Source organism: Xenopus tropicalis, chromosome 5 (assembly GCF_000004195.4).
Source record: "Xenopus tropicalis strain Nigerian chromosome 5, UCB_Xtro_10.0, whole genome shotgun sequence".
NCBI lineage: Eukaryota > Metazoa > Chordata > Amphibia > Anura > Pipidae > Xenopus > Xenopus tropicalis.
In genome coordinates this window covers 29,277,550-29,304,560 of record NC_030681.2, presented here as the reverse complement: position 1 = coordinate 29,304,560, position 27,011 = coordinate 29,277,550, and the positions used below count along the sequence as shown (strand labels likewise).

General features: G+C 36.6%; 1 protein-coding gene across 1 annotated transcript in view; it reads right to left on the bottom strand.

The window, feature by feature from the left end:
* The window catches only part of macrod2 (MACRO domain containing 2), a 1,296,131-nt gene that overhangs the window by 215,935 nt on the left and 1,053,185 nt on the right, over positions 1 to 27,011 (bottom strand). Inside the window, exon 8 of the mRNA XM_004914719.4 lies at positions 6,626 to 6,699. Within this exon, the coding sequence (XP_004914776.1) occupies positions 6,626 to 6,699 (74 nt within the window). The remainder of the gene's footprint in view (positions 1 to 6,625; positions 6,700 to 27,011) is intronic.

Sequence of the window (27,011 nt, the reverse complement as noted above, 5' to 3'; positions counted from 1 at the left end):
CTTCAAGTTTAAAGGCATATCTAATCGACCACTGGCTGACAAACCTACCCTAAAGTAGACATACTTGAAGGTAATAAACAACATTACCTTTTCTTAAAGGTTATTGCAGTCTGCACTCTGCCTCTGTTAAAACCCTTCAGGTTCAACACACATTATATATGAACTGCAGCACCTAGTTTGATGATTTGAGACATCTTTGTTCCACTCAAGAGCATTAAAAAACAGTTGAGTTAATCTGGTAAAAAAATTTCAGAGGTTAAGGCTAATGGGGAATAGGTCTAATTCAACATAAAGCTTCAAGGCAATGGTATAACTTTAGTTTTCTGGACCAAGGTTTCTAGGCTTAACCTAGTTCTTTCAAATAGAGGGTCTACTAGCAGTCTCTCTGCAGCTTTAGTATATTTACATTTTTAACGGGTAAAATGTTTTTAAAACCTTCTTTTATAGAAGCACTATACATTTTAGAGAAAGGGGAATGTATTACCAAAAAATGAGTATGATGCAATATGTCTCCTTTAAACCAAAAATGTAAAAAATTAGCTTATTCAGGAAATTTAAATCAACATTTGTTTCCATGAATCCTCTTTATTTTTCCGAAACAGAAATTGGTCCAACAGCCATTTTAGGAACATTGGTGATCATTCTTGGAAAACAATAATGTGTTTAAGTTTTACTTGAAACTGGGTGAAACAGAAAACAATGATGGGATTAACATCCCCTACAAAATGTGTGAAGTAGAAAACAACAATGGGGTTTACTTCCCCTAGAAACTGGGTGAAATATGAAACATTTGTAAAAATTTAAAGTTAAACTTTTCTATTATTTGAAGCCTTACATAGGATTCAGTAGTACTTGACAGATCAAACCTGCTGAATTTTTTTCTCAAGAAAGAAGTAACCTAAATCTCGAATTATTCAAGTTATTTTCCAAAAATACAAATTTCTCGTGAAACAATATAGATAAATAATATTGGAAAAATTGAGGACTGGTGAATACCCATTCGTAAATCTCAAAAATATTTACATGTAAAAAAAAATGACTTTTTCTCACAATTGCTTAATAAATGTTCCCTTAAGTGTATCCCATTGGAATTAATGTTCCCATGCAGTAATTATATTACTGCTGTAATAAAGGGCATGCTCTACAAAAACTGCAAAATATACGCTGTACAGAAAAATATCAGGAAAGATTTATTATAGAATAAATAGGGGAATTCATAGCGAATTACAGGAGATTGGTCTGTATTGTGATTTATCTAAATTGATACATAGGCTAGTTCATCAGAAGCTAAATGTGCTCTATGAAGTTGTAATTGTGGAGCACATTCACCTGTCTGAATCCTTACTCCCTTATTCAAATCTCATAAGGAGAGAATGGATTCTGACAATTTCCAGGGTGGAATTGTTAAAATAAACCCAAAGTGTCATTAAAAGATTGGTACCACTTGTAAAACATTAGTAAAACATTAATATAGAGACCTCTAGGGATAATTTACCCTATGGCTTGGGAATCTCCTACTAGTTTGAAAATCCCTGGCTGATAAATCCCAGACCTGTATACATGATATATGGGCAATTAGATTTGAAAAGTCACCTACCAGGTAGAAAACAAAAACAAACTTCTGATTGGTTGCTATGGGCAACATCAAAAGTGATGTCTTTCTCCTTTGTTAATAAATACAACCAATGCTCTACACTATTTGAGTTGAAGTTAGTCCTTGGTGGAAAAAATAAGGGTTACATGTAACATGTAACTATGTCTATTAATTGCCTACACACTCTATTATTGTAGCAGTAAGTTCAAATTTACTTGCTTCTAGTTTGGCCTCCCTTTACCACATATCTGGGTAGGTTTTCTTTGTCTCTATATTGTTGTTTGTTCTCTCCATCTTGTTAGCCTTAGCTATCCTTTTCTACATGTTTATGTTTCCTTCCTAACCCCTTATTTTGTATAGCCGCAGCTTCCATGCAGACATCTTCTCTCTCCATAATATTCATGTATCCTGAACTAACAACACAGTTATTTTGCTGTTTGTTGTCCCCCTGTGATCCTCCCACTAAGCTCCAGGAGAATAATTATATAGATATATGTACACACAGTTAGCAAGGAAATATTAGTTCATTATCCACTTTCTTGTATTTGTCTTTTTTTCAAGAAACCTATCAATAAAACATCAGTGGACTTCATTTATATCACATTTCCCATACCTGCAGTTACAGAAAAAAAATAACAGCCATAAAAATAATAACAATATGATTTGAAGGAAATGTCTTTCCTCGTTTCTCTTCACTGGAAACAAACTAGGATAATAGGTACAAAAGATTTCTTTTCAGCAAACCCTGGGTGGTTTCAGCGCGGTGGGATTGCAGTATGCTGTTTTATCATCTTTACAGTTTAATAGCAGCCAGACATCACAAGGTACAGTTCTGTCCCCATGGTGGCTTTGTTATCAGCTTTGTAAAATGAGTTGTCTGGTGGGATGATAGCTGGATTTGGGCTTTAGGGACCATATAAAATCACTCTTCCACTGACTTGCCAGTGACACCCAGAGCAAAGTAATTATTTCCTTTTTGCAGGCGTCGAAAGACACCTTTTTTCCCATGAATTATAACATGAAAAGAAGCCGACTGGCGCTGCCTTAAAAGGTTATATCATCAGCATAATAAGGCACTGAAATACAAGTGTTATTTTGCCTGCCACCCTATAGGAGGGGAGAAAAGTAATGACACGTCAGTATATCATGGGCGTCATGGCAGATATGATTATTTCTATTTTATTTTTCTACTGCTACCTGCAGGTAGCCAATTAAATTAAATATATTTTGTTTCTGCGAGTGGAGCCAATGTAACTTTCTCCAACAAAGCAAGTTCAGCTTAGAAAAAAGCTTGTTTTCGCTTCCCGCACATTATACACATTATATCAGAGCTCCTGTACCTCAGTGTTTTCACTCTTTGAAACTATTCTGCATTTATACATAAAGGATGAGGCAACAATGTGGACATTTGTATCAATGATATTTGACATTATGGCGGCAAGGACGGTAGTGTTGCTGAAGGCAAGGCTGGTTAATGGTACCTTTCAACTATGTTTGATATTGTATATTCTAGTAAATCTTTGGAAACATGAAATGTCTTAATTCAGCCGCAGAGAATTTATAGATTGTATAATCTTGTCATTTTTCTGTTGGGAAAATTCACAGAAATTTTACTCTGGAGAGGTATTTTACTTTGTTACTACTGTAAGGAATAATAGTTACAGCGGCCAGTAACAGCTAATCCACTATTAGTGGATCACAATAGCCTTGGATATTATGCTTATTCAAGAAGTCATTCAAGCCACTTTTAAAGGCTGCTATCACAATGGCACTGACAGGGCGTTCCACACCCTCACTGCCCTCACAATAAAGAACCACCTACGCTGCTTGAAATGAAAGTTCTGTACACAAAGTCTAAATGTGTGGCCTCTGGTTCTGAACTTTTCCTTGTCGGAAAACAATCCCAGTTATCTGACTAAAATTTCCTCTAATGTACTTGTAAAGAGTACTCATGTACCCGCCCTAGTGCCTTTTTTACACTCTAGCTATAGGTCTCTGCACTCTCTCCAGCTCATTAATACCCTCCTTAATGACTGGAGCCCAAAACTGCACCGCATACTCAAGGTGAGGCCTTACCAGGGACCTATAAAGAGGCAACATTATGCTTTTATCTTCAAGTTAATGATCTTTTTTAGTTAGGCAAAAATGTAATTTATAAAGGCTGAAGTGGGCAGATGTTCAACATAATAGCCAGAATACTACTACTGCTTTACAGCTCTCTAAGCTGTTAGCAGTCAGTAACCAATCAGTGACTTGGGGGGGGGGTTGGGGGCTATATGGGACATAACTGTTCAGTTAGTTTACTTTTGAATCTGGCCTGCATGCTGACAAACCAACTGAACAGTTATGTCCCATTTGGCCCCCCCTAAATTAACTGACTAACTAAGAGGTTAGAGCTGAAAGTAGGAAGTAGTGTTCTGGCCATTATGTTAGACATTTGCTCACTCCAGCCTTTATAGAATACATTTTTGTCTAACTAAATATATATTTTTTTATTTTACACAGTCTATCCATTTTACCCAGTTTCATTTTACACTGTTCCTTTAAGCTGTCCCAATTTACTTGAATGCCTTAAATGTTAATTTTTTCTTACAAACCTCAACATTAACACTTTCATCAAACCATAACACTTTTGCATCACAACATCTTTCCTTTCTTACAAGGGTAATACACTGACATGCATATTTATTAAGCAGCATTTTAAACACATTCCAACCCTGTGAAAAGTCATTCCCAGTTAATATATTCCAGAGATGTTCTTATACAGCCAAAGTTTGCATGTCTAAAACTTAAATATTCAACCCGTGTTCTAAAGCAGTCTATTTACCCTGTTCACACAGCATTGTTTGATGTCAAATTATTGAATCTTATTTGTCCTTAAATGTTAAGGTCAGAGATATTTCATATACTAGTTTATATTTTATGAAACGAATATGGATGTATACAAATGGACTGGTCAACTGCCATGTTGAGGGTTGCATTACATGACAAAAACATTTATTAATATAGTAAATGATAAAAAAAAGCCATATTAACAAGCAAAAGAAAAACAAATATTTTGCAGAAGGAGTTCCTTGTATTTAAGAGTGTCATACCTTCAAACATTGTTAAAACATGTGAAAGAAAAAGACAGTTGCACACTATAGCACTATTATAGGAATTATTTTTAGTTACACACAATACATTATGTAAGACGTTAAGAGTGTTACCCGTACTTAGGAAAATCCCCTCAAGATTTAAAACCAGCACTCTACTGGGTTTGCTCATGGTTGGTTGGTTGCATGGTTGGGAGGGGGAAGCTTGTCCTCGTCTATTGTTTAGGTATATCCTAGCAGAAACTGTGAGATTGTTAGTGGCCAGGGGTGTCAGGTGTTTCCTACTCTTTAAAATAGGAAGGGATCATGAGCTTCAGTGTCTTTCAGCCCCACTTGTTGGCAGGGGTAAATGGTGCTGAAATAATAATGGTTAAGGCCTGAGTAGAAAAAGATCTACAGGGTAGTCCTACCTAGAGTGAGGATAGATCCTTCTAGGAATGAAAGGCAGACTAAAGCTGCCCATACACATTACAATTACGATCTTTCCTGCGACCATTGACATTTAGGGCTGAATCGTCAGATTTGGAGGTAGAGACAATAGGAATTCTACCCCTATCTGATGATTCAGCCCTAAATGATTTTGCTCGGGCGCCGTTCAAAATCTTTTCTCCCGTCTGATTGATGAGATGACCGATATCCAAGGCTTTTGCCGATATCAGTCATCTCGTTGATCCCCCATACACGCTCCGAATTTCGTTTTGTATGATAATATCATGCATGTATGGCCAGCTTTAGGGTAGTTAGCTGAAAAGTCAGACATTTCACTGAGGAGAACAGAAGGATTAATACACTATGTACACTATCATGGGCCTAGGCACTTAAGTAGATAGGCTTAGAAATTCCAAGAGGAGTACAACTGGGAGGGCCTTGTAACCTGGGCACTAGAACCTGTACCCGTAAATATATATTTTAGAGCCTGTTCTGAAACTTCAGCAAATAAACAATCAGGTGTTTTTAGCAACCACTGACACCCAAGTCCCCTTAGTCCAGTCCTACAGTAAGGCCTCCTTGGCAGTAAGTCCTGTCTAATGCATTCTCTGCTGGGGGTTAGGGGTGCTGTAACTGTGTTGAAAGATAAACAGCAGTCTTAAAGGAGAAGGAAAGGTAAAAACTAAGTAAGCTTTATCAGAAAGGTCTATGTAAATACAGCCGTAAGCACTCACAGAAAAGCTGCACTGAGTTCTTAGTAAAAAGATTAGTTGTGTCTGTTTTCCTCTGCCAGAGACACACAGCTTTCAGCTCTCTCCTCTCTGCTGCTGCCCCCTCCCTCAAGAATGCTAAGAACTCACTCCTTCCCCCTTAGGAATGTGGATCTGAGCCAATCAGCAGGAAGCTGACTCATAGCCTAACTAACTGAGCATGTTCACTTGGTCTGGGTGTCTGTGCAGGAGTGAGGCATTATGGGAACTTTCTTTACACAGTTCAGCGTTTTTTCTTCCTGTTTGGCTTCTGATCATCTGAATGGGAGAAATATGGGGAGACTTAAGAGCACTATTGAGACAACTGAAGGTATGCTTGCAGCTTGAGATTAACTCTTTATTAGCCTTTCCTTCTCCTTTAAAAATATACATTAGTATACATTAGTCCACTTCCTAAATAGCATTACAATAATGTTTCAAAAATCATAGACCATATCCAAAAAAGCTAAAAAGCAGATCTAGGTTAGTGTTTCTGTAGTATCGGCACCCATAGGCAAAAGCGTTTTCCTTTTAAATGAAAGCTGAGTCCTATAGAGTGACATTTTTTAAGCAGAAAGGGGTTGTTGCTATTATAACCCACCAGTCAGCTGAAAATGTTACACTACATAGAACCGAATGTTTACTGTAAAATATATATATATATATATATATATATTACGTACAGCTAAAGGTTTTACTGATTGAATTCACCAAGCAAGTGCATTTGTCTGCATACATTTATGCATTTGTATTCCTACCTTATCCCTGTTCTTCTTTAAAAATTCTTTGACAGTGGTCAGAGCTACATTAGCTGCCGGCTCGTTTGGGTAGCCTAATTGAACAAAAAAACAACAACAAAATAAATAATGCATTGCAGAACTTGTAAATGAAAAATAATGCATTTTCATATGTTATGGTCTAAATAGATTCCAAGTGTTTGCTGATACAGCAAAATGTAGCATGCATAATGTAATTATTTTACTTGAACTAGATATTTACTCCTTCTGCGGAGATCTTTGTCCTACTTTAGCCATCACAATAAACATGTCCTGAATGATATAAACGACACAAAAGAAAACCTTTTATACCTCATTTATTTATATAGGTCAATTTGAAAGGTTTGGAAACAAGAATGAAATAAAACAACACATGATAACAAATGCAGTTAGTTCATCATTTACTGACAGTTTAAAACAGGATCTTTGTTTATTGACCATCAGGCACAAATTTTTATACTAATGCCTGATCAATCAAATGGCCAAATTCATTGTTTTATTGTAGGAAGGGTCCTATGCATGTAAAAATGTAATTCTTTATTGCCTTAAGCACCCAGATATAGGGACGATCACCTGCATTGTTTTTCCATTGAGTAATAAATCATTTAATCTCTTGAGACAGAGTTGCTGAATAATTAGAAAGAGGTACACATTACTTATTATCACAGAAACATAAATTGGAAGTGTCCCATTTTTTAAAAATTTTTTTAACTTTTATGAGTGCTTGCATTGTATAATTTGTTTTCTTTACAAAATGTTTCTGCACTTCTTTTTATGGAAAGTTATGTTATAGATACTTTCCCAAGCAAGTGGGTCTCTTGCATTCAATTCCTTTTACTGGTGAAGAAACCCCAGAGCAATGCATAGACAGACAACAACTGGTTGGCATACAAAGGTGATGCAGCAGTGGTCTCTTTTTATTATATAATTATCATAGCTTTAAGAAAAATATATGGTTTTGCACATGGTGTTTACCACCTCAATGAAAATATCTACTTACATAGGGTTTTGTGCATTTAGCTAAAATATAACTTTATTGTGTAAACAAAAAACACATTATTCAGGGAAAAATAAACCAATAAAAACATCCACAAACAAAAAGTTTAAGGAGATTTACAGGGTATAGTCATCCAATACAATATATCATGGGTATATAACTATAATTACCCTTTATTAATATACAAGAGTTGTCAACCAGGTCTTATAAATGCATGGTCTATGAATAATGAGAATGAAACAAATGGCCATGGACCTCCTAGCAGATAGACAAAGTTATGAGATCCTAAAAAAAGACCCATGGGAAAATGTGAGGGTATAACTTGCTTACAAAATATAAATTCTTATTGAACAACCATCCCACCATAGCTGCTTCATATTTCCTACTTTTGTATTACACAAACAAACTTCCATTGTATCAAGGAACAGTTCATTGACAGAAAACAGCAGCAAATATAATGATATATTGATATGTTTTGGCACCTCTGGTACAGAAAATACCATTGTACCTTTAGGACATGAAAGATGTCGTTATGAAATACAACATATAGAAAATAAATGCACACAACCCCATGTGACCAGATAGCTCCTTTCATTAGTCTTCATGATTTTCTCCCACTCAACAAACAAACAAAGAGTAAAACAAAACAAAAGGTTCTGTTTCTAATATCATGGAATTGATAGAGTCTCCATTAAATTATTTCTGAACAATTCAGTATTATAATAACGTTGCAAAATACACACTCACAATTACTATACCTGTAACTAGGTGAAACACATGAATGGTCCTTGTTTAATGATGGGCAAGTTAGTATTAATATAATGTTTTACATGGTGTGTTATAACCATATTTAATTGGGTCTAATGAATACTAGTTTAATTTTAGGCATCTGAGTATGTCCTGCAAAAGGCAAAAGGAACCGCAAAAGGATAGTTTCAAACAAATTAGAATCTCTGAATTTCTCAAACGGATGACAGAAGCCGGAGGTGAAATACCATTTGTGACCTAGGTTATTAAAAATGATTTCAATATTCAAGGTAGCGATGGATATTAAATAGCAAAGGACTTACTATAAATAATGAATAAAAGGGTCACATACAGTGCAGTACAAATGCAAAGGAGGTACACACCTCTGCTAAATTACAGCACATGTTTTATGTATTAAACTGAGAGAGGAAAGACACATAAAGTATTATTGCAAGCACAGCATAATATCCATTAACAGCTGTCAAAGTGTTATTACCAAAACACATGCAAACAAATAGCAAGAATAAATCAAGAATACGTTACAAGATGACTGTCAAGCTCACACATTGATATTTCTGTGTATTACCAATAATAGTTGCAATAAATATAAAGGAACACCAGTTGCATTCAATGTGTTGATATTATTAATGACTGAAATGGGTCATATTCTTATTACCAAATTCTATAACACCTTGAAGCACATTAAATTAATAGAGAAATCTGGTATCCAAACAAAACCATTTTACAATACAGTTATAATAAGGCATATCTATTACCTGCCATCAACAGCTGGATGGTTTCAGGTTCAGCATCCCAATACTAAACAAACCGTGCATGCAGCCAGTAGGACACTGGGAAGACTCCTTGTAGCCCCAGGCAACATTTCACACTACTGTACAATTGCCCTTTGCTGCCTGTGCCAAAGCAATGCTACAGTTGCCTTCGTAAACCTTTAGCCAGTGGGATAAGGAATAACTAAAGCAAGGATTAGTGATGGGCGAAAAAATTCGGCAGGCATGGATTCAAAGTGAATTTCCACGTTTCGCCATTGGCAGCTTTTTCCACGAAACAGGTAACAAAATTTGCCACGGAAAAATTTGCTGCGTGGCAAAAAGTATTGTTGGGCACATAAAAAGAATTGTTGCGCATCAAAAAGAATTGTCTCGCGCGTCAATAGAATTGTCTCACGCGTCAATAGAATTGTCTCACGCGTCAATAGAATTGTCTCACGCGTCAAAAAGAATTGTCTCGTGCGTCAATAGAATTGTCTCACGCGTCAATAGAATTGTCTCACGCGTCAAAAAGAATTGTCTCGTGCGTCAAAAAGAATTGTCTCACGCATCAAAAGACTTGTCTCGTGTGTCAAAAGAATTGTTTCATGCGTCAAAAAGAATTGTCTCACGCATCAAAAGAATTGTCATGCGCGTCTTTTTTTAATGTGCGCAACAATTTTTTTGAGGCATGACATTTTTCGGTGAAGCGAAATAGGACAGATTCGCTCATCACTAGCAAGGATATCAGTAATAGACTGAGGAAAAGTTTCTCCTCAACAGACATATTTATCAAAGAGTGAAGTTAGAGCTCCCCACAGTCTGTTAGAGTGAAATTCCGCCACTCTCCATTCATTTCTATGGGATTTTTAAAAGAGTATTTATCAATGAATAAAAGTAAAAGTTCACCCTTTGATAAATATACCTTTAAAAATGCCATAGATACGCATGGAGAGTGGCGTAATTTCACTCTAGCGGATTGCAGTGAGCTCTAATTTCACTCAGTGGAAAGTTTAAACAAAGTAAAATAGAATATGGAATGAAGGAGGAAAGAAGGGTACAGGCAAGGCTTAGGAGAAAGGTTATATGAATAACAGAAGACAGAAAATGAAAGGGAAAATAGATAGCAACCACAGCTGAGCCTGAGACTGAGAGCCACGCACTTCAAATTTTGTACATTATTTTTATTCTGCTTCCTACTTTTTGAACAAAGGAGAAATAACATGATGATCTAAATGTGCCAACTTCACTTTATAAACAAAGTAGTTCGTTAGAAAGGTAGCACATTTAGATTTATCAAATGTCTATGCTGAAGGAAATTAAGTTTTACTTAACCTAATTTTCTTTATTGGATTTTTTTTCTTATTGAAGAATACATGCATTTTAAATTTGTTCTTTGTTAAAAACAAAAATCCAATCTAAGAAATTGCATAGAATTGATTTATCCAAAATAAAAATTTACTAAAAGTTAAAAGGGCTTTGTAACCCTAAACCTAACTATATTTAATGTAAAAGAAGAAGCAATTTTTTAAAATATAGTATACAGTATTAGCACATTTCTCCTGCTATGGAATAAGGATATGGAAAGGATTTGATTGTTACCACCACCTCCAGACCAGGGAGTTCTGGGAAAAAATGCTACATTATGGGAGGAAACCATGGCGACTGCACTCAAATTTGCACTTTGATTACAGCACTTGCCTACAAAAATGGCCCCTATAGATCACATACAAATCTCCATGAGGTTCCATATTTGTTCTTAAGTAGGAAGTAGCACCACAAGCTAATCAATGTGTTAATATAGATGTGTATATTTTTATTTGAAACTAACACCTAAAGCTACACCATTATTTTACAACATTATAGACCTTATGTAATCTATTAAATGGGACAAATGCTATACAGGTGTGTAGGGGAGCATTTACGAACATTCAGGTTTTTGTGGTTTTATAGTTCTTTTTGAAACCATAACTAATTTCCATGAATGGCAGTCATTTATAAAAAGATCCGAAGTGAAAAAGCACAAATTAAAAAAAGAGGTAGAAAAACGTGAACACTGCAACTTTTTTGTATTGTAGCATGAAAACCACAACAAAGACCAGCATAACATACCCCCAAAAACCGTGAAGCAAAGAAAGATCTTCCAGTTGTAAATGGAACATCTGCCATTGACTTCTACATGATCTCAACAGGTTTTAGATGATGTATTTTTGCATTCGGATTTGGTGCAGTTTTGTTGCATAATAAATCGTGAAAAATTTGGGGGTTTTTCGCAACAAAATCATATTTTGGTGGCAAAAAACCCGGACAGAAAAAAATCAAGCATTAACAAATGCCCCCCTTTATGCCAGGTGTAAAAAGTGGTTTAAATCTTGGCAGGTTTTATACTGCTTTGTGTGAACGCTTCTTTTTACTCAAGAATTTAGGTGTGGCTACACATTAGTATAAAATAATCACATAGCGCGGATTTTACACAGCATACTATGAAATATCAAAGAAAAATATCAGTGTATGGTCTGTGTGTACTTCAGTGCTGACATGCCTTTATAAAGATGCCCTTTTTTCTTTTATCTTGTTTTATTCTTAAGCACACAAACATTTGGTAAATGGATATTGCAGTCAGTGTTGCATGTCGCTAGCACAGAAATATGAGAAAGGCAGAATTTGTAGCAAAATGTTTGAATCTCCATTGGAATGAGACTACGCAGCATGCTTGACAAGTTACACAGAGGTGCCCAAGTCTCCTCCACATAATCCTGAAATGTGTTGTCTTGCAGCCAGAACACAAATGCAGCCACAGCAAATCTCTTCAATAAATTACTAGCAATCTTGCTCTTTGTGCATCGGGCTCATTTCCAGCTACTATTCCTGTACTTGGATATCACCCAGTCTTATTTATGTCAAGCTTTAAAACGAGTAATTAAATCTCCGCTTAGGAGAATCAAACAGAGTTATTGTGTTTTGAACAAAACCACGTTTCTGCAATGAAATTAGGACTTTTATTATAATTCCCCCCAAACAACATAATGTCACTATATCGTGCAGCTAGTTCATAGCTAAATAATGGAAGTGCTAGTATATCAGGGTTACAAACAAAGGACTGATATGTGGTATATAGCAGATATCTTCTTTTGGAAATTTTAGACATTGCAAAATTGATTGATGGTTTATTGCACAAATGAACATAATGATATATTCTGTATTTGGACACCCCTTCTTATAATTGGTACTGACTATTAAATTGCTGACACAAGTGCCTCTTCATCTCACTTAATCATATAATGACATTCTTGCCATTTTTCCATGCTTCCTAGTTTGTGGCAAATATTTGAGCAAAGCCTTTCTCTTTTCCTGCCTGTCAGAGCCCCGTCAGTAAAGTCCTTGCAGAACTGATTTTGCAGAGATGGACATGATAGAATTTGATTGGCCTGCACAGATACTTCACTTCAACATATTTTAATTGAATTGGAACGCTGACTGAGAGCCCAGATCCTCACTATCAGTGCCCAACCTCACTAATGTTCATATGCCTGAACAGAAAAAAAATCCAGCAATAATGTTTTTAAACCTTTTTAGAACAGTAGAGGCTGCCACAAGCAGAAACGCTGCATTCATTTTGGTGAATCTGATATAATTGCCTTAGGCACAGTGCAACTGTGTCAAGAGCATTACTCCTTTGCGTTCTGGAAAAAAATGGTGCCTTGTGGGAAAAAAACATGGCGATTACACTCAAAAATGTACTTTGCAAACAGCACTTGTGGGCATATATGTGCCCTTATGTTCAGAACAATATAAACATTTCAAAGTTTAGCTTTGATGCACTTGGCCATTTTGCAAATTGTTTTCAACAATATGGGGCATTTTAGCTCATTAATAGTTACAGTGGTAAAGCATCATTAGTGAAAATTAAATAATTACTCAATTTTTGTTAGCTGTTTGATAGCTGTGTGAGCACCATCATCATCATCACATGCTACTTAGCACCATATTCAAAATAAATATGTGTACGGAACATCGGTTAGATGCCCAGTTGTTAATCTTACACTGACCTTAGATCTTAAACTCTTTGGATACTACTGTACTTTGACCTGCTCTTCAGTGTCAAGCTTCTTCCTACATCTGACTACCAAGCTAAAAGTCAGTGTGGCCCTGAGAATACAAAGCCCAATTTAAAATGTCAATAAGTAAAGGTAGTTCAGGGCAATGCAGAAATGCTTAAACCCAAAATGGAGAACAAAAATGGTTGAAATCAGCAATGCCAATCTATAGTGTAGGATAGATATACAAGGTCTTCGGAAATGCCAAGTCTTAATAAATTCCCTTAACTGATATTATTTGGCCTTTGGCTTAGCCACATAAACTTTATATATATACTTTGTTAAACAGTTTTATGAGTCAGAATGAGAGCCTGAACACTCTTCTGTCTGATATAATTGCAGCTGAAAATAAACCAGCTCAATTCTTCACACTGGGAAACTTTATACAGCTCAATATGTCTGAAGTTTTATAAATGCCGTGTCCCACTCACAATATAATGGATTGTTCTTTTTTTTAATACGTTTCTACAAGAAACTTTATCCTCTTTTAAAAAAAGCTTAGTCTCCAATATTGTCTCCTCTGAGCAGACAGCCATGGATGGCATACATAGTGATACAGACCGCTAAGATTTGCCACCAGTAACTTGGCATTTGGGATGGTTTTATGATTCCTCTCTCTTCCTAGCCTACATACAGTACCATAGTAAGATTAAATAATTACAAAACATATTCTTGTTTTAGCTAACTCCATGAGATTTTCAAGTACCTAGGTCTGTTAACCTTCCTTGTATCAGTTATATTGTGGTAACGTTCATACCTTCCTTTTTCCTTTCTTATGGCTGTCAACTTTCTGATTATTCTGCACTTTGTCTGTTGCCTTGGCCTTCCTGGTATTGTTTTTCCTCATTTAGGCTTCATACTTACTCTCCACTAGTGATGTAGATTACTGGTGGCTGCTAGTGATGAGCGAATTATTTCGCCAGGCACGGATTTGCATCAAAACAGTCATGCAGTACCCACGTTTCGGAACATTTTTGCCGCAAATTGTCTGAAGAAATGGGACAAAGTCGCTCATCACTAGTGACTGCTGAGATCCCATAGACGTACCCAGAGTGTAAGGGAAACACTTTAAGCAAAATAAAGCTTTTCTCTACACTATTGATATTAGCTGATACTATATTCACAGTATCAGAATAGAACCCATGCTATTTTTGTGTGATCTGCCATCCTTCCCTCTAAAGCACATTCTCCTGCCCTGTAACCCCCCATACACTGTTTATTTGGTTATTATAGGGTCAATGAAATGACAAATACAAAATTTGCTTCATGTTAATAACCTGTAGAAACCAATCAACAGGTAGTTGGTGTTCTGTTTGAAAACAATATGATTGTCAGCTACAAGCAGTCTTTGCCCCAGTACCTTGAACTAGATATGCATTTCACTGTGTATTTTCTACACCAGCTATTTCTTCCTTCTGACATTTAACTATACTTATCATATTTGTTTATAAAAATAGGTCTCAGGCTTTTCTTGACACAGATGCGTTTGAGAGATAAGGAGAGAATTGAAAAAAAAGCATTGTGATTTTGTTCTCTCATTCCCACTTTTCTTGTAGAGACTGCACCTATATTATTAAAATAATGTTTTCCAACTGTATGCGTATTTAGTGAAAGGGAAATATTATTACGATTACTTTTAATTATTTTTTGAGATTTAACACTGACCTTTAGTTCTGACCTTTTTATCAGTGTTTTGAGTCCTTATGCCCAAACGTGATGTACAATCTTTATTGGTTAGTATTTGTTGGTCTGCAGGGACTACGCTTCTATTCTTTGATTTGGATGCATATTGTAATCAGAAGCACTGCATTTCCACCTCATCAGTGGCCTATTCTTGCATGTTATTAAGATGATTATTTTTATGCCAACAAGAATGAGATACTTATTTACGTGACACTGTTTTGGAGTATATTGTCAATATTTTACAGCTATATCTCCATCAAGAAGCAAAATTATGTTATCTAGATAACTGTTCAATTAAATTTCATATATACAGTAAGGCTCAAATATAATGATAGTTCAACATAGTATCAACTAATGAAAAGCATTTATTAAATGCAGGGCAATGGAGAGGCAGAAAAATAAAAAAAATAGGGGGCTAAATATATACAGTAGGCATTCGTGGACTTCCAATGAAACATCTATCTTTAGAATATACTGAAATTTGATGGACATTTGTATAGTTAGAACCCACGATTGTAACCTTTTCCTCCTGGGACCAGCATAGGCTGTTGCTGAGTAACGTAGTCATGACCACAATGGAGTGCGTTGAACCAGAACTGACTTTATTACAGGCTCCTTAGCAGGCACAGCAACGTAGACTGGAGTAAACCAACCAGAAAAACTGTCTCAGTTTCACAAGTATAAGTCACACACACTTCTCACAGCGTATCTCCCCTGAAGCCTCCAGGGTCCCTGTCTCCTTACAGTTCCCAACCTTCACACAGTTGTACAATCACCACTGGGACTCTACCCCAAATACTAACTCCTCGTGGGGACCCAAGCTGTCCTTACTAGCTAACCTGTCTAGCTCTTGTTCCTAGAATGAGCAACTTGTCACCTTCTACCTCTCTATCTACCCTAGTAAGGCACACATAGCCAACTGGTCCTTACTCATCTGTTTCTCTGCAGGTCATATCAAGCCAAAAAAGCTAATAAGCACAGCTAATGCACAGCTAATAATGTATTGACTTTTATAGGCTCTTGCAAGGGATTGTCCCCTTTACTCCCTTACACATCAGTCAATATAAGCACCAATTATATACTGCACAATAGTTTTATGTCACACTGTACATAAAAGGGCTCATTTGCTTACCAAGGTGCAATTTTGAATGCAATTTACAGCTTTTTCCCCTACAAAGCAATACTTTTACTATAGAGGAATGTTGTGCCTAACATGATTGCATCTGATGTATCAACATGTGTCTAACTGTGTTTGACGTGAATCAGTTGCTGTGGGTTACTAGACCTTGGAAAATGACATTATTTTATATGTGTTTAAATGTTAATTGTTTGGGTCCATTGCTAGGGCAGTAGAGGAAGAGAGGCTGATACAGAATCCTTTTTATGCTTTCCCAACATTCTTTTTCCTTTTATCTATTTTCTTCTACTGTAGAGCGCTGTACTGGATTGATATTTCTTGTTAATGTGATTTTGAGGAAAGATAAGGCTGCATGAAGCACTTAGGAATAATTGTAGTGGAGTCTGGTGAAGGGAAGACAGTTTTAAGCATTTTGCACACCAATATTTTATTTGTATAATACACTCATTATGCACTTTCATACGTTATACCTTGGATTTCTTTTCCCTCCCTGCTGCATAATGACAGATGCTTTCCCATTTATTAAATGCCATTGCTTGAGATGTTTAATGAGGTAGATGAACTAATACGTTATAGTTTCATTTAAAAAGAAATACTTTGCACCTGTTCTGCATGTCGCTAATTTATACGAATGTGATGACAAATATATGTTAAAAATAATAATAGCACCCAGCTGAGATTTGTATTCATTGAATTTATCTTATGTAATTTATTTCTGCATGTAATTATTATGTTATTTATGTGCTGTATTTTTTATTTTTACTTTTCGTTTTATTCATTTAGTCTGCTTAGCAACTCCTAATAAAGGATATTTATGAAAAATGTAGATTTTTTTTTTTTAACCCTATGTTTACATACACATATCAATTTTCAAATATAAGGTTTTTCAGAAAAAGAATGAAACTCAATAAAGGTTTTCATCATCACAATTTTTTTTTCAGTTGCTAGCATATCATATATACATAGCTTGATATGGTAAAGTTAAAGGGGGGGCATTTACTAACGTTCGAATTTATTTATTTATTTATTTTGCACTAAAACTCGATTTATTTGATGTAAAAAAACAATATTTTTTTCTATTTATTATGTGTCAAAACTGTGACAGATCCAAAAGTAAAAATGGACCTCTAAGAGACACATTTATGATTGTTTGAGCAAAAATACCTCATTAGTTGAGGGTTTTTTTTTCCTGAGCAAGTTTTCTTAAAAATAAAAAGTTTGCCAAAGACTCGAGCAATCATAGATCTGGCCCCCCGTCTTGGAAAAAAAAAACGTGATTGCAAATAAAATGCAGATTTTTTAAACTGGGTTTGCAATTATTTAGACAATCCAAAACACTGAACTTCAGAGAACTTTGAATCAGTGGCAGTTGATTCATTCATATCTGTTCATATGGGAGTCATTTTGGTAGTTACCCTAGATATTCTCAATCTAGAAGTCCACAGTCACCAGATAGCAAGGATTTATGAACCGTAAAAGCTTTTTAGGAGACAGTGAGTTATGCCTCGTAGGTTCTGAATGATGTCCCTGGGAATGCCCAGTTAGAGAATGAATAAGCAGAGTACAGTAGGTTGGTTGTGCCATGAAATTTTCTATATTTAGCTCAGTCATACATATGAATTCTGCTGATGAACTACAAGTTAACACGTCCAAAAGTTGTTAACATTGCTTAGAAGATATTTATCAAGTCAATTTACTGAACTTGTGGCTAGGGTTGCCTCCTGCCCGGTTTCCCAAATTAGGAAAACCGGGCAGGACTCACTAACATTGATGTTGCAATTGGCCAATCTCCGATTGCCACGTCATAGCCCAGCCCCCATGACATCACGGCTCCACCTCTTCCCCACCCCCGAGATTTCACGGACCCACCTCTTCCCCATGACATCACCCCGCCCCCTGCCCAACTAACAAAGCCAGCAGAGGTGGCAACCCTACTTGTGGCACACAAATACAAGACATTTCAATAACTTGGAATCCCCCCCAGGGACAGGAAGTACCTGGGAAAGTACCAAGTAACCCATGCATTGCAGAGAAGCTACTCTGGCATGGAGATTCATTTTTTAATTAAATCCTATAAAGGAGTGACATTGTGAACTTCTGATGGATTATCTGTTCCAGTCACCTTGACACCCAAATACACTGCCTGCCCAATGCTCATCAGATACACATGTACACTGAGCAAGTCTGCCGACATTAGATCATTAGTGATGAGCGAATCTGTCCCCTTTTGCTTCACCGAAAAATAATTTTTTTTTTTTGCTGGGCGACATTTACGTCGTTTCTCGAATTCTCCGCCGTTACGCGAATCTTTTTGTCACCCGTGACTATTCTTTTGTTGCCCGCGGCTATTCTTTCGTTGCACGGCTATTCTTTTGTCGCCCGCGGCTATTATTTTGTCGTGCGGCTATTCTTTCGTTGCACGGCTATTCTTTTGTCGTCCGCGGCTATTATTTTGTCGTGCGGCTATTATTTTGTCGCCCGCGGCTATTCTTTCGTTGCACGGCTATTCTTTTGTCGTCCACGGCTATTATTTTGTCGTGCGGCTATTATTTTGTCGCCCGCGGCGACAATTTTTGGACGCGCATCGAATCTTTCCACTGCAAATTTTTTCATCCGTTTCGCAAAACAATCCGCCAATGGCGAAATGCGGAAATTCGCCGCAAATCAATGCCTGGCCAAACATTTTGCCCATCACTATAGATCATATCTTAAGAACTTGCCATATTCTCAAAGAGGCCAAAGGCTCATTGTACATCCAAGTAACTGGACGGAGCTCAGATTTTCAGTGTTACAGACATTTGCAGTAAAGTCTTGGTAGTAGAGCTAAAGTTGCATCACAGAATCATTCAGGTTTTGCAACTTATTCAAATTTGAATGGCAAAAACGAATCATTAGCGTACACAAAGCCACTGTGAGAGGAATAAGCAAGTTCGGAATAATGACCTTTAAATTACCGTCTCATTAACTCGAATATAGATGCTTTGTTTTTGCAAGCAATTTGCATTCCCATTACAAACACACTTCCAGTCCATCCATGTAAATGGGCTGTGAGATGCCAATATGTAGACATATCCAGGAGTGTAGAGACTGTTTTCATTATGTTTGGTCTTTATGTAAAATAATTCCTTTAAAAAGGAATGAAAATGATATACAAATAAGTGAGCAGCTGGATGGGCAAATAAATCTGAGGATTTGAACTAAACTTAGAATTGTTTTCGCATTGCACTAGTATTTCTTGGCCTCGTGCTTTGTATTTGTCCCTATTGACCCAAGATACATGGCCAGTTTCATATATCCTGAGGCACAACATTGATTAAAGGCTAAACTGTACCTCAGTCTGCAGCCATAATCCAATTGCTCTCTGCCATATTCCTGTGTGACTTAGGGGATGGATGCCAGGGATACCCAACCTGTGGCCCTTCCTAAAGCCTGTAGTTCAACATCATCTCAGGGGCCTCAGGCTGAAAACTCCTGTTGTTTGTGTCTATGTCTAAAAATGTAATTATTTATTAATTAAAAACAATTGATCTGGCAGCCAAAGCACTGTGAATGATAACTAATGGGTTCCCTAAGGGCTTTGCTTAATGACCAATGATTTTTATTTTATATAACTTTGATGCTTACACAGAGCTTAAAATATTTACGGCAGTTATTTCTACGTATAACAGTTCTTTTTATTTAAAGGGCAGTTGTCCCTCTTAAAGAAACAAATACATTACTAAAATAGAGTGGTTTTTAAATCTTCCTTATAATTGTGCTTAATAATTTATCTGTGGGTTCCTGACGCATTACCGGTGATGTTGCCCAGGGCAACCAATCAGCAATTAGATTTCAATAGTTAGAAAACCAAAGCAAAGCATCTGATTGGTTGCTTTGAGCAACATCAGCATAATAAATACCCATGAGTCTCATACAGATTTCCCATGAGTCTCATACAGATTTCACCTGCTCTTATTAAATGTACAGGTATGGGATCTGTTATCCGCAAACCTGTTATCCAGAAAGCTCCAAATTACAGAAAGTCTGCCATAGACTCCATTTTAATATTGATTTCCCTTTTCTCTGTTATAATAAAAAAGTACCTGTACTTGATCCCAACTAAGATATAATTACCCCTTATTGGGGGCAGAACAGCCCTATTGGGTTTATTTAATGGTTAAATGATTCCCTTTTCTCTGTAATAATAAAACAGTACCTTGTACTTGATCCCAACTAAGATATAATTACCCCTTATTGGGGGCAGAACAGCCCTATTGGGTTTATTTAATGGTTAAATGATTCCCTTTTCTCTGTAATAATAAAACAGTACCTGTACTTGATCCCAACTAAGATATAATTACCCCTTATTGGGGGCAGAACAGCCCTATTGGGTTTATTTAATGGTTAAATGATTCCCGTTTCTCTGTAATAATAAAACAGTACCTGTACTTGATCCCAACTAAGATATAATTACCCCTTATTGGGGGCAGAACAGCCCTATTGGGTTTATTTCATGGTTAAATGATTCCCTTTTCTCTGTAATAATAAAACAGTACCTGTACTTGATCCCAACTAAGATATAATTAATCCTTAATGGAGGCAAAACAATCCTATTGGGTTTAATTAATGTTTTATTGATTTTTTAGTAGACGTAAGGTATGGAGATCCAAATTATGGAAAGACCCCTTATCCGGAACACCGTTGGTCTTGAAAATTCTGGATAACAGGTCCCATACCTGTACTACTCACAAATAGCTTATGGTAAGAGGCACAGGATTTCAATATTTCAACATCAGGCGTACGTGCGGTTCTACATTATATCAAGCCCCCTTAAGTAAAAAAATAGTTACAGAAAAATAAAAACTTACTACCCTGTTATACTTCTAAAACTATGAAAAAAGAGATATTGAATGTATTTAAATGCACCAACTGTGACCGATCGCAGGCAGACTTAGGTTTATTTTATTGTGGAACTATTATACAAGCGCACTTGCATTACTCTGTGTATTATGTCAATTGTGATTAGAGCATAGACGCCAATGCATTGTGTGCTGAAAGAGTCACCAAGAAAAAAGGTTGCCTAAAAAAAGTTTTGCTCATCATAAATTAGAGGAACAAATGGCATTTTTAGACATCTCCACACAATGGCGAGTTTTTAAGTAGTGATGAGCTAATCTGTTGAACCATTTGTGAAACAACGAAAAATTAGCGAAACACATAGGCGACTTTTTTTTATGTGAGACAATTTTGATGCGGGTTATTTTTTTTTTTTACTCCAAATGCATTGAAGTCAATTGGTGTTTTTCTTGCAGCAACATTTTTGTCTTGGCAGGATTTTTGTCTTTCCGACTTTTTTGTCTCAACAAATTTTTTTTCATGGAAAACTTTTGCCACAGTTTCATTTTATTCTCCCACGGTTTTACATGTTTTATGGCTAAGCAGAATGGAACAGATTCACTCATTATTACAGATAATCACTCACCTCAACCAGAACTCAGTTTGAGCCCCTAAACCACAGACTAGTAACCATGCTGTGCCATCTGAGCTAATGTCCTGCTCTCTCCTTGTCTTCCAACCTGCCCTCCTTCTCCGGGCATTTGCTCCTCCTCTCCTTCATAGCGCCTTGCTTCTTGTATATTATTGGCTGAGATGTGTATAATTGATAAAGTATTGTGAGCATTTGGATTAATTGTCTCCCTTGGCTTTCCCCTTTTTTTGTGGGCTTCATATTATTTTTATTTTTAGTGGTTTTAGTATTTCCCTGGCAAAGATAGGTTTTGAACTATAAATGACTCCCAAAGGGAGTTTCGGCTTTTCTATTTTAAAAAAAAAACTGTAGTTGTTAGTAGGCTGCATCTATAAACTGAACAGAATGATCAGTTACCTAAAATAGTAGATTGCTCGGATTCCTAAAAAGCCTTTTAAAGTAACTGCTCTTTTAACACACAATATTTTATCCCCAAGAAATTAGATACCAGACGCCTTGCCCATAAGGACATTAAAGTGAGCATTTCTGTGTTATTGTTTCAGGAAGTCATTTGTCTGATTTGAGCACAGTTGTCATCACTTCCCCTTTAGGAAAAAAAAAATCCAATCCACCCAGGCAGTTGGGAATCACAAGAGGTGAAATAAAGAAGCTTCCAAAAATGCTCAGTTAGCCAGATTCCCTGGGAAACAATTCAGACAATCCTAAGTGAAGGTTCAATTTCATATAAAACAGACAAAGCACTGAGGACTTTTTTTTAAAAAACCCACCGGGACATACTGTAAAAGGTCAGAGGACAATTAGCCACAGCGTACAGGGAAATATTGTTCAAGAGAAATGTCTTGAGTACAACAGAATATTGCTGTATTTTACAAGAAAACAAGGAGCCTTTAGTAACCACACTACCTCCCAAATAATGGTTTTAAAGTACCCTGTGGTAAATGTGACTTATTGTTAGCAGAACTGATACGGAACAGTAGAAGGTTTGCCAACAACTCAATTTAATTCAACAATCCCTACAATGCTGTTTACATGTTTGATGGAAAATAAACCTTTTATGCAATGGCAGTCTCATTACAAACCCTGGCAAGGATAGCACAGAAGTAAATATTCATCTGGCTACGACATTTCCAAAACAGATCCAGTGAGGCGCCAAGTGGACTGTGGATTCACAGCCTTAACCATTAAATACAGAGTTATATATATTGCAATTGCTCTCTGCCTACTGTTACATGCACTGAACATGTCATTAAGCAACAGTGAATGATGGATAGTGTAATTCAATATAAACCTGAAAAGACACATTCACTTATATTTATGTAATACTAGCACTATTTTAAGTTATAACAGTCCAACCGCAGGGATGACAGGACCTGGAACCTTGGGGGTTTTTTGGCTTCAATTTTGCCTGAGCAGTACTGGGATTTTTCTTTTTTTTTTTTAAGGACATCCTCACTTTAGGAATATAAATACTGACTTGTGCTAGTTCACACAAAGGATAGAATGGATCTGGAAAAAAAGAAAATGGTAATGAGAAGGCATTTAAACAGTAAACGCCAGTCAAGGTGGGCTATTCACCACATGTGTAGTTTATATGTATATGAAAGGCCCTATGTTGTACAGGCTGCAACACATATAGGTGCCTTATTAATATTCTCACAACAGTGAGAAGGAAGCCTAAGGAGGCAGCCAGCTGTAGACAGATTCTTCAGTAAATAGGAGAATCCCTTCACAGATGCTCTTTTGGGCCCTGGAACTTTCTGCTGCCATACAAACAGGGAACCCACCCACTTCAGAGACCTGACAAGCAAATACCAAGGGACAGACAAAGTAAGTCAAATTAGGGCAGGTGGTAAACATTCTAACAGGAATAATCAAACAGAATAAGTGGCTTAAGCAGGAACTGATAGCCAGTATCCAGCTTTGGAGATATAGCAATGGGAAATTTAAGGCACAATATTTATCATATATAATAGATGGCACAAAGTCTGCCCAGGTGCAGTCACCCATAGCAACAAACACTATGTTTTAAAACAGGCAACCAGTAAATACTACCTGCTGATTAGAACATAGTGATGTAAAAAGTGTTGATAAGCCACACAAATGTGAAAAAAGTTCTTTGGGGATGGCAAATAAAGACTGTGATTGGCTATTTAGTAGCCCCATGTGGACTGTTAGCCTGCAGGAGGCACTTCTTGGAGTAAAAGTGTGTCTCTGTGCTTCCAAAACTTGCCTCCAAGCCAATGATTTAAAAAAAAAAAAAAAAAAAAGGGCACCTACTTTGAGGCCACTGGGAGCAAAACAATGCAGCAAAACAAGGTAAGTGCTCAGTAAAGGAAGAACAGAAAGTAACTCCTCACACTGTGCACATTCCCTGACATAAAGGCGCACTATAGCACATTACTGTGAGTGATGATGTGATAGCGCCTGGAAAGCTGGGTGCACCCATATCAAAGCATAACAGATTGCGCTGGGGGACTGGATTGTTTGTAGGAAATGAAATGCACTGGTATCTCAGCTCACCTTACAATAACTGAAAATGCCAAGTTCGTAGTGATATACAGCGTCATATCCCCCAGCTTGCTATAGCTGGAGGAAAGGAGTTTGATGTATTAAAAAAGGAAGGACATATCTAACAGTATACAATATACAGTACAGGTATGGGATCCCTCATCTGGAAACCCGTTATCCAGAAGATTCCAAATTCCAGAAAAGGCCATCTCCCATAGACTCCATTATAAGCAAATAATTCTAATTATTAAAAATGATTTCCTTTTTCTCTGTAATTATAAAACAGAAGCTTTTACTTGACCCCAACTAAGATATAATTAATCCTTATTGGAGGCAAAACAAGCCTATTGGGTTTATTCAATATTTAAATGATTTTTAGCAGACTTAAGGTATGGAGATCCAAATTACAGAAAGATCCCTTATCCAGAAAACCCCAGGTCCGGGGCATTCTGGATAACAGGTCCCATACCTGTATATGATTAGTATACATCCAGCTAAGATAAGTCATTTTTGCATAACATAGAAATTTGAATTTTTTCTAATACACCACAGATTGGCGTTAATAAATCTCTTTCAGTCTCGATACTAAAAAGAAATGTAGAACAATTCTGCTTTAATAATAAGAGGACATTTATTTCCTGTTAAAACTTTCTGTTAAAACCCAAGTCAAACATCCTTTCTACTATCCCCATTATAGCTGTATATGGTGCAAACATGCAGTTTTTGATAACTAATTCCAATACTAGAAGAACTGCTGTAAAGATGCAAAAAGATATCCACAATAAAGGCAGCTATCTCCTCCTGATTTTAGTTCCTCAGAAAGTCAGTTCCGTTGAACTGCTTTTTTCACTACATTAGTCTTCTGACTCATGTCTTGGGATCCATTAGTAAAGTCTAACAGTGCGTCAGACAAATGTAATGGCTTCCCAACAGAAACAACAAAATAAAATCTAACTGCATGAGGAAATTACATGATTAAATCATGTGCATTTGTATGGTAATCTACATTAAAACTGCAACATGCCTTGATGTTGAATTTTTTTTAGTACTCAGCTGAAAAAAAAACAAGGTATGACAATTAATAGAAATAAGCTTTCAAAAGATTGTGTAAGAGAAACAGAGATACAAAAAAAATCACATTATACTGTATATGCAATATACTCAGCTATTGCTAACCTACCACCACTGAGCCTGTGCATATACTAAATACTAGTAGGGTTATGTAATAAAAGGCACTAAGTTTGCCCAGGAGCAATAACCCATAGCAGCCAATCAGCAGGTAGCATTTACTGGTCACCTGTTTAAAAGCAAGCATCTAATTGGTTGCTGTGGATACTTTGGGCACTACCCATAAAGGTTAAGCCAGACAAGGGCTGGTCCAATTTGGAAGGTCTGCCAAATGCTGAAATCCCATTCACCACTCCAGAGAATGGGTTTCCTCTGCTCTAAGGTCCAATGGAGGCAACCTATACATCTTTATAAAGCTTCCATTGCACATGATGATGCATGAGGCTGTCGTTATTCTCTATAAACATAATTAGGTTCCATATGCTTTCCCCACACCCAATTCCCTCAAAATATGCTGTTTAGACCATTGCAAGGCTTGCTGGAATTTACCTGCCAGTAGCAGTGAGTGTGTGCAAGTGTGAGTGTTTTTCTTCACCTCAACAACATCCAAGGTTGTAATATTTATACCTGTCAGTTACAACTAATTACCTTAAATATTGGTACAAATGTCTGTGCTTCTCCGCTAATTTCTACATTTTTTTATTATTAACTACAAAACAATGATCTTCCATTAATTTTTTTGTGACACTTGACAAACATATCCAAAGCAAATAATATATTGTGCATCAGGGATCTGCACCATGCAGCTCTCCATCTGCTGCTGAACTACAAATCCTGTTGCCAGAAGCTGCTGGAGAGAGACAGGTTGGCGATGCCTGCTGAACATCATCATGTGTGTGACTACAATGTCTGCTGAAATTAGAAGCAATTTGCATTTCTTCACTTACTCTACTGGTTTCAGATGTTGCTGCAGAACCACTGGAGCCATGTGGTTATTGCTTTATAGTGCAAGTAAGTCCAAGTAGAATTTATAGTTTTAGAAACACATGCAGGATGTATGTTCTAGCAATGCAGTCTACCAGCTTGCTAAGTCCCCTGTTGAATCTTCTTTGCTTATTATTGCACTTCTTGGCATTTTATATATTGTTATATATTGTTATATATCTTTGAAAATTCTGGAGTGATAGTACTTCCATTTGAGCAGCTGTTGAGAAGCTGAGCTTAGGGGTTGTTGTAAATTATCAAGCAGAAAATGAGGCTTCTCTGCCATATAAGCTGATGGTACAGGGCTGATTATTACAGTGTAATGGTAATTGCTCTGGTCACAGAGCAACCATGTAATGTGAATCTGAATAAATTGCTAATCAGCCTTAAACAGGTATAGGACCCATTATCCATAATGCTCGGGACCAAGGGTATTCCGGATAAGGGATCTTTCCGTAATTTGGATCTCCATACCTTAAGTCTACTAATAAAATCAATAAAACATTAATTAAACGCAATAAGATTGTTTTGCATCCAATAAGGATTATTTATATCTTAGTTGGGATCAAGTACAAGGTACTGTTTTATTATTACAGAGAAAAAGGAAATAAGTTTTAAAATTCTGAATTATTTGATTAAAATGGAGTCTATGGGAGACAGGCTTTCCGTTATTTGGAGCTTTCTGGATAACGGGTTTCCAGATAAGGGATCCGATACCTGTACTCTTTGAAGGGATGTTTAGAACCTTCTGTAAAATAATATTTAGGATGTACTGTAGGTAAGATAGGTCTTAGTTTAATGGTAAACTTTACCAGCTTCTTAAGAAGTAGCATCAGTTTGATAAACGCACAGCAATGAAAAGGGTAACTTCAAAAGCATCACCATGCTTTGTGACTTTAATATGTTTCC